Source organism: Aptenodytes forsteri, unplaced genomic scaffold (assembly GCF_000699145.1).
Source record: "Aptenodytes forsteri isolate BGI_AS27 unplaced genomic scaffold, ASM69914v1 Scaffold171, whole genome shotgun sequence".
Classification (NCBI taxonomy): Eukaryota; Metazoa; Chordata; class Aves; order Sphenisciformes; family Spheniscidae; genus Aptenodytes; species Aptenodytes forsteri.
The window spans coordinates 692,714-702,434 of NW_008794211.1; the positions used below are offsets into that span (position 1 = coordinate 692,714).

At 37.1% G+C, this 9,721-nt stretch overlaps 1 protein-coding gene across 1 annotated transcript in view; it reads right to left on the minus strand.

Moving 5' to 3' along the window:
* Positions 1-7,870, minus strand: part of ASCC3 (activating signal cointegrator 1 complex subunit 3) — a 287,341-nt gene extending 279,471 nt beyond the window's left edge. Inside the window, 4 exon segments of the mRNA XM_009285000.2 lie at positions 3,624-3,774; positions 4,582-4,725; positions 7,143-7,147; positions 7,861-7,870. Of these exon segments, the coding sequence (XP_009283275.1) occupies positions 3,624-3,774; positions 4,582-4,671 (241 nt within the window). The 5' untranslated portion in view covers positions 4,672-4,725; positions 7,143-7,147; positions 7,861-7,870.
* Between the last annotated feature and the right edge of the window lie 1,851 nt (positions 7,871-9,721).

The window sequence follows — 9,721 nt, forward strand, 5'->3', positions numbered from 1 at the left end:
ACAGTATCTGTTATCTAGGCTGAGATTTCATCTCCTTAAAATTAAGCTAAAAAGGCATACAAGCAATTCCCTTTCCCTACTATACATCCCTGATGATGATGGCTGGAACATTACTGTCAGCTCAGTTTGTGCCTCAGTCACTGTAATCCATCCTGGTTTGTGTCTCCATAACATTACACATCTTTAGTCAGTTTCTTTCTAACTTGTTCTAACTAAATAATCAGGCATTTGTTTTCATTTGGTTTGTCCTCTCCACTCCATCAAACAAAAATTTACTATTATTACTTTCAAGTCTTTCAATTTGCTCTACCTACCCACCACACTGGGCCTGCTATTAAAGTTTGGCAAAAGAAAAAAAAAATTGAAAGTTTTTGCAGCCATGTTTGGCAAAAAGTGGAAATAAAAACCAACTAAAACAAACAAACAAAAAAAAAATCACAGCTAATACTCATTTCTGTCATTAATACAGAAAACACAGATCTGCCAAATCATTTTCATAGATAACATTTTCACCTAAGAATGGCAAATACTTATTTTGCTTATAACCTTTTTTCCACCATCAGACATTTTTTCCTACTTGCTATACTACATATGGTCATACTGCAAACTTTATAGTCATTAAATATTTGTCAACCCTAACTTAACCAACATTTTACTCCAGTACCTCTTACGACTAAACTACATGCCAGTGGATATTTAGAACAACTATATAGATCATCTCCACTTACTCCAAGTTGCTTGTTATGGACATAAATATTCAGATTAAAGGAAAATGACACTGCCAAATCTCTCTACAGCTCTGATTTACATAGTTTGCTGTGCCTGAGTGGTACTTGAATCAGGTCCTTACTTAAACTTCAGTCTTCCTCTCCCAGGCGAGTCTCATGCTTATGTACAAAGTATATCTTGCAATGATTTCCAGATGAGCAGCTTTTCCTCAAAAACACATACTGAGTTTTTGGTTACATTACTTACAAAAAATTACTGTAATACCTAAAATGAGGACAAGTATGGAAAGCAACCATGTATTCTACTGGCTAAGAAACAAAAGCCACTACAGGAGAGCTGTCTGAACCACCTGAAGGGAAATGAACTTTTAAGTTCAGATTTACAAAAATAAAATATTTAGCGTATTAGTAATGAATTATATTCCAACAATAGATTTGAATGCTTTCATGCATTTCTGTAACAACTTACAATAAAATTATTTTTTATCATTGGGAACTGCCCTATATTTGTCTGTCATCTAAAAAGTTTTCCCTTTCAATCTGTGAGGATGATGTTAGGATGGGTACATGTGTAACAAAACTGGGAACCAACTGGGAAAAAGTAATTACAGACGGATTGTTTATTTGAGAGGCAAAAAGGGCAGCAAGGAGGAGCGCCAAGAAATGAGAAAAGGGGAATATGAACTATGCAATTGTTGTCATTTGGACAGTCGAGGGGTAATTGTCAGGCAGCCCTGCACTTGATCACCACAAGCTGGAGCAGGACAATAAACCAACCTGTTGTTCTGACCATACCACATATTTCAAACCTGCTAGCATGGTCAGGGGGACTAGGGACTGAGGAGGAGTTGGCTGGCTTTACTTGCTAGTAAGGGGGCATGTGGGACAGATAGATCAAGCATCCCCGTAACACCATGTCAGTGCCTGTTCCAGGTCTGATTGTGTTGACATCTCCCAACATCCCAATGTTATAATAAAAAAAAAAAACAACTGAATTTTTGTCATGGAAAAGAAGTCAGAAAAATGGAAAGTATAACTTCTAAAAATTACATCAATCGTACGCTATTAAAATGGAGTGCTGAGAGAAATCTCATTAGCCTTTCTATATTCCAAAATGTGTTGTTCATACAGACATTTCTAGACCATGCGTACCAAACAGGACTTTTTTCCCTTCCCATCACAACTGTGTCTGAAACCCTGCCTTTACTATTGCAGCACAGCAATAAACATCTTTTAAGAACTAGCGAAAGAGTGTGAATTCTGTGGGCAATCTCAAACAAACAAAAAGTTGAAAAGATAACATTTATTTCTCTGATCAGTTATCAATACAGACTGCACCTCTTCCCAATCTCAAACAAACAAACAAAAAGTTGAAAAGATAACATTTATTTCTCTGATCAGTTATCAATACAGACTGCACCTTTTCTGTATTAACTTTAGGCATCGACAGTTGATGCAAACTCACTCCACATCTTGCATGACTTTCCCCCAGACCTTGCATATCAGAAGTGCCAGCTGAAATCTGTGCACTGAAACAGAGGTACCAGAGTTGGGGCAGAGAGGTGGCCCTTCCTAGAGGTGCCTCTGTCTCAGAAAGACAGGCAGCCACATGCTTAACTTCTGGCCTGAAGAGGTTAAAGTCTACTAACAGCACAAGCTCTACTACTTGTATTAGAAAAATGGGATTAAAAAAACATTAGGACCAATATTTGTAAAAAAAATAAACAGAGTTGGGTCACAAATGTGGAAGGAATGAACCACAAAGCAAAGTTTAGAACACGTGTATCATCAGATGAGTTTAAAACATTTTTGTCAGTGATTTGAGAAATACTTGAAATTTTTCTTCTGATGACTCACTAAAGCAATAGCCATTACAACCATTAATAGCTTTAACAGACATCTTCTGTGCAACTGTACAGCATGACAAATTACTACATGCTGGACACAAATAACTTGTCTAGCCTTTTTTGAAAGTCTGTGTTTAGATGTTCATTTCTTTCTTAATTTACTAGTTATTTCCAAAAGAACTGTCGAGAAATAGAAACACGAGGGAGGCAGGTTAACATTCGGATTGTGATAAAACACACTCTGGTCTATAATGCCGAAAAAAAAAAAGGCAAATATATTTATCCATATTTATTTTCCATCTTTTACTTAGGGTTCTGTTCAAGATACTTGAAACATAACCAGAAAAGGAGAAAATACACCTATTACATTGAAATGAAAAATTCTTAAATGTGACAGCTAGAGCTTGAGCCATGTGCTCAGTTCATGAGCTGATGAAGTTAAATTCTAACAGCACAAGCTGAATTAGTTTCAGTCTGTAGACCAAAAACTAAGTTTCCAATCAAAACTAAGTTTTCACACCTTCTTTGCCATAATATATATTCAGTTTTAAAAGCTTAATTCCAGATAAGTGAAATTTATTACTTATTTCTCTTCCCAACACCAAACACTTCAAGCAAAAAACATTTTTTTACATTTTTATCTGCTTATGTAGCAATCCAATTTTTCATGATACAATCACGTGGAATTAAAACAGACAACACCAAGATTGTTCTTTTCTCAGAGTACTGCCATTCCAAAAAGAAGCTGTTGCTTTTGCTTACTGAAGGTCGATCACAAACCATACCACACACTACACAACCATACTACCAAAAAGCAAGAATATCCACATAACAACGGAATGGTATTTTAAAATATAACAGAAAACCAAATTGTGCATTAACTGGAGTTTCAAAGACATTTCAGGGCAAGCCTGGTGTCAAGATAGAACTAAAATTGTACCAGTATGCAAAGTATGCAGCAGAAACCAGCTTGGAAAAACAAAAAACAAAAAACAAGACACCCCAACAAACCAGTCTATTATTAGACTACTAGAGAATGAAAACATACCAATTTGTTTTGCAGCTTGTAATATTGTTTTTAAATCACCATTTACAGTTTGGTGTTCTTTTTTGTCCAAATTGTCATCAACAAACTTTATTATCTTCTTCCAAGTAAGATCAGACTTCAGCAACTGTTCGTGTAGTTTTGATCTTTTAGTCTGAAAATGCAAAATATTTGGGTTTCATTTATTTAAAATTAGTATATAGAGGTTCCTTTAAAATTAAACACCAGATAAAAACACGTCTTTCCAATTGCATTCAGTCAGTATGTAGTAACGATTGCAAACAGTTTCCCTATCACCTGTTCTTTACACTCTTTCATGTGCATAAGGAAGGAGGAGGATACACACACACACACACACACTCTCTCTCACTACTTTACTCTTTCCAAGGCAGAATTCTCCGTAAAGCCAAACTCTTGCAACTTCAAGAGATTTACAGCTCCCAAGATTCCAAATTCATTTCACATTACAGGTTCCCACAACGCATCTATTCCTTTAATGCATTATTTCTTGGGGGGTGGGGGGAGTAGGCAGAAGTACCTGAATTCAGTATCACTAAATTTATTCTAAACATCCGCCAACAAGAGTCCGAGGTGAACTCAATATTCAAAGGGAAGTGTTAAGCTCCACAGCTCTGCATAAGCTCAGAGCTAAAAACATACCAGCCCAGCCCAACTTAAATAACTTCCTGAAACACGAAATAACAGGGCTGTACTAACACAGCCAAGCGACCTATCCATATAGCATGTTATGATTGTAAGGGCATAGCATAAATCACAAAGCTACAGCAAATTTGACTTTGAGTGAGGACACTGAAGGAATGCACAGGAAACTCTACACGCTCTGCCCAGTCTTGCTTGCCTACTCTTACAAAATAGCAATGCAAATTAAGAAAGCAAACAATTCTTACTATATACACATTAATACTTTACAATTATACTTTGGAAAAGAAAAAATCTTTACCGTTAAGTCAGCTAATTCTTCACTGTAATCCTCATGTTTAGTGACATTTGAAAAGGAGCGTAAAGCGCCTGTAAGACGAGGCAAGGCCATCTGTTACTCATTCAGTGATCCACAGGATGAGAAATTAAATCCCAGTTCAAGCACCTAGATGAGAACAAGACAAATAACATGGCTTTGTTAACGCTATAAATACAAACATGCATCACAAACTTGAAAGACCTTTTCGAGCAAGCAGAACTTGGCTGGCGCTTCAATTAAACACGTTTAAAAAATTCTCTCTCTCAAAATGTCGATAATCAAGATTCAATAGAAGGGAGGTGAAAGGCACAGAGCATAGGCAAGACATGGTAACACGCGAAGGTCACTCAGCATGTTGTTCTTCTCTCTCCTCCCTAAAGAAAAGTTACCAGCAATGAGGCAAAGTGGCAATTATTCCTTTAGCACCACTAACACAAGAGTATTATAGTGAAATCTATGTAACTGAACTTAAGCTCCCAACAGCAGTAAGTGATTACAACCTACAGCAAGATTTTCTCTGAACCAGCCCACACTGGGAGCTTTCAGGTCATTAAGAATGTCGATAACAATAGAAGGGAGGTGAAAGGCACAGAGCATAGGCAAGACATGGTAACACGCGAAGGTCACTCAGCATGTTGTTCTTCTCTCTCCTCCCTAAAGAAAAGTTACCAGCAATGAGGCAAAGTGGCAATTATTCCTTTAGCACCACTAACACAAGAGTATTATAGTGAAATCTATGTAACTGAACTTAAGCTCCCAACAGCAGTAAGTGATTACAACCTACAGCAAGATTTTCTCTGAACCAGCCCACACTGGGAGCTTTCAGGTCATTAAGAGCCCCTGGCGCTGATGCAGGGACATCCTTCCTGACAACCGCTTAGCCATTTTTAACCAGCAAAACATGCAAAGAAAGTTACGACAGGGGAAAAAAAAAAAAGATCGTAATATGCACTGAATATTATAAGAGATAAAGGGAATAAAAGGGCTACCGGAAAATTGAAAAAAAGTATGCCTCGGGATGTTTTCATCTCACAACTGGGAGCGTACACACACTGAAACAGCACGGTGCTCTCTCCAGGACTACAGCCTATTTCTGCGCGGTCTTATTTCCTGTGTGAAACAAGCTCCTATCTATAGAGCAAAACACAGCTGCTCTCCATCTGAACTTGTACTTGTTCCAAGCCTTTTACTGAAACTAGTCTCGGAGTTGTTCAATTTTGAAAGGTGCCCACAGCTGAATTGTTTAATGAACTCTAATGCACAGCTAGTTTCTGATAGTAGCATTGATACAGATTTAGATTATTTTTGAAACAATTAATGATACCATTACAAACCTAATGATCTGCATCATTCTTAGCATGCCTGAAGACCATCAGCCATCCAGAATTTAAATAACTTAAAACAGTTAATAAAATGACTCCCCCCCCCAGTCACATACTGTACAGAACTCCCTGCTTTAATCCAATTATCCTTAACATTTTTCTTCATTTAATGACCACATTTGTATTTTAGCTATCAGCTTTGCAATACACCAAAAAAGCAAACCCAGATGCAGCATTCCAGCCACAGACAGAGAAATGTCACTGACTTGTCAGGTCTGCTTGTTTTCCCACCTCTCATTAAGATGCTTTTTGAGAAAAGCTATCACAATAGCTGATGTTTTGGAGACAAATGTTATAATGATGAAGCTGCAAAATGTGGAAATATAAAATCTTTAGCTGTGAAGGGGATGGAGAGGACATGTTCAAATTCAAGCCTAGAAACAGTCAGAGCCAAGCAGCACTGCAGCTTTTGTGATGTTCAGTGGATAGATGACATGTAAGCCGTACCAGCGTAGCTCCTAGTGAAAATAGCCTGTGAACGTTATAGCCACTGTTACAGAAGAGATGTAGCGTGTCCAAAATTTGAGGAAATCTAACCTGACCTTTTTTGTTTGAACCCAGCAAAAACAGTGAGTCACTCTCATACTGCTCCAATGACAGCATTGCCATTAGCTATTAAAGATCACTCTATTTTGCCTATTTATTTTATACCTACACTCAAATACTTTTTTCTATAGAATTGTGGTCCTTTACAATAACATGTAACAACATAATTGTAATATTATCTTAATTGTCCTTTCTGAAATAACATGCACAGTAATCTATGAAAGTTCAAACACACTTTTTAAAAGTTCACTTTTCACACACACAAGATTTTAAAGCATCTCCAGCAGTCCCATTTGTTCGGAAAGAGTTTTAAAGGAGTGTTTCTTCCTCCTTTACTCACTGAGTTATTAACACTTCCTGAAATAAAAAAACCTGGAACCCCGGAGGACAAGTAAGGGCACACCTCCCTGACGGCAGGCTTGGCCAAAGAGCCAAATCCAGCCCCGAAGCCCTACAGTTGAGCTCATATTAATAAATGCTGCACCACACATGCCTACGTGCTTTCAGAACTTGCCGGTCCTGGAGGGGGGGTGGTTTGGCAAAGCAGCCACCCGAGGCTTCTGCACCTCATTTATAGGCAAAGTCTGCATGCCCTTCACATCTGGTCCATGACACCTGCCCTCACCAGGGCACAAGAAAACAAAACCAGCCATCACTTAGAAGGCAGGGGACAGGTGCAATTACTCTATTGTTAATGTGAAAACCAAGGTAAAGATTAAGAACTTACACTATTATTCTGCAACATACTGGAACCAGCTGTAAATGCTGGGTCAAAAATGCTGTGGCCCTATGAGATGCAGCGTAAATTTACATTTGTTTAAAAAATTGTTACCTGTTTTCACATAAAGCCTACTGATGTAGATACCTGCCTGCCTCACACTGCCTTTAGAGCAGGTCAGCTACTGCTTGACTTCCCTCAGCCACCATAAGGTGGCTAACGCCTTCTGATTTGACAGAAATATACCTGTTTGCCCACAGCTTGATCTGAAACATCCGTACTACCAAATGATCCTGCTAAGATCTGCTGGTTTTGGAACAAGGACCTAAAAGGCAGCAGCGAAGAAGTCTTATTTACCAGGACCCACATATAGAGATGCAAGATGAACTTTTGCCATTCTTCTGCCCATTCCCCCTTGAGAAAAAGGTGTGAGAATAAGGTACCGTGTTTGTAGAGGGACAAGTGGAATGGGATTTTAACCTTAAGATCAGCGCAATTTTACATGGTAAAAATATCTCCCCGCCCTTAATCAAGTAAGGACAATTTTGGCCCATTCTGCTAACCTTTTTTAGGAAATGGAACTGAAGTTAGTGCTAGGAATCATCAATCTCAGACTTCCCGCCTCTTTAAAAAAAAAAACAAACCAAACCTTAACTTTTCACTAAGCTTCTGTCCGTAAAGCAGAAAGAGCAATATCCACCTTTCTGAAGCTTTGTGAAGATGACAGGCAGTATCTTTTAAAGCCTATTTTACTTCTTTTAAAAAAAATAATGTGATTTTAACATTGAAGCTTTTTATGAGGGAATGTAAAACATAAAAGCAGATTATACTCAGAATTCAGGTATGAAACCATTCAAACTTTATAGTTTGAAAGTAAACCTAACAGTAAACATGGATCATAATCTCAGCAGGGTTTGGTTGTTGGTTTTTTTTTTTCCCCATTAAATTGAAAAATGTAACAAATTGCTACCAATATTACAAAGGTAACTAACATTACTGGAGAAATTTTCCACTTTATATTTTTACCAACTACTAAAGTTTTCCTCCCACTCTTGACCTTCCTATTTTCTTCTATAAGCAAATAATAGAAACATCTTTTTCTCCACTGAAACATTACAGATATTATGGTCAAAGAGTTTTTTGTTGTTGCTGTTTTGTTTTAAACTTACTTATTTTAATTCCTATACTCTTTAACAAAGCAAGCCAGCTGCCCAGTAGGGCTAAGAGAAGGGGATTGCTCAAACGTAGGTACCTTTATTTTCAAGTTGAAAATGATGGAGTAACAGAGCATTAACAGAATCACAGGTAAAAATCAGCAGTTGCGCTACCCTAAAGTACCAGCTTCTGTAGCCTCTAGTATTTGGCATATTATAGGTCCCTTAAAACCTCACAGCAGTCATTTTGTTTAAACTATTTAAGGAATATTAAGCCATGTTACCAGGTTTTGCCTATATTGCCTATAATTCTTTAAACTATTAACAAGTTTCTTGCTGTCTATGTAAACTTCTCATTTATAAAACCTGAAGAAGTTATTATTGATTACTAATTGAATCAAAGAACATTATAAAGAAAAAGAGGCTTTAGACATTGGCAATTAATAGTGGGTTGCTGTTGACCACATAGTATTTGGATCAAATGGCATTTTTACTTTCACTTGTCAAAGTAGAATAATTTCAAATGAAAAGGAAGTTAAAAACGCAAATGATACCCCAGCCATAAAGCAATTAAAAAAAAAAAAAAGGGGCCAATGCAGTGACTTTTTTTGTACTTTAAAGGCATTTAAAAAACATTAAAATAAATATTAGCACGGGATTATCTAAATCAAACAAAAGCAGCAAGACCATGAGGACACATTAAGATGTTTTAAATATATCCACACACAGACTATTTTACTTCTTTACACTACTATGCAAGAGGATTACAAATAAATAAATCCTGAAGCATTAAATTTTAGTGACAGGAACACGTTTTAGAATTGCTACAGTTAACCTCAGCAACTTCATTAACACAAAGGTAAACTTCATATTTTATCTACAAATAAGTCTCAATATTTAAAAAAACCCCACATTCTATTGGTGTGTATCTCTCACAGCCATTTTAAAGAAATAAATAAAAGTGTTAGATGACAAAGCTATTTTACAACAGTGGGGACATTTGCATTACATTCACTTAAACTTCTTATCCAAGCATGTTTGATGCAAACAGTACAAATACAGCACCTAGCATCAAAGTTGACAGCCAGGGATAATAGTGGTTTAATAATGTCAGGGACACTGATCATAGACAGCAGGCCAAAGCAGGATACTACAATATTAGTACTTTCCAACTTCCTATTTTGCACCTTTTTAAGCAGTGCTAGATGATTTAGTAACAATTGTACACTTTCAGACATCTAATTTTCTGCAAAAGGCTCAGACATCACACTGGAATTTTCTCAAGTTGTCTCGGTCGAATATTGCTGATCTCCAGTCAAGAC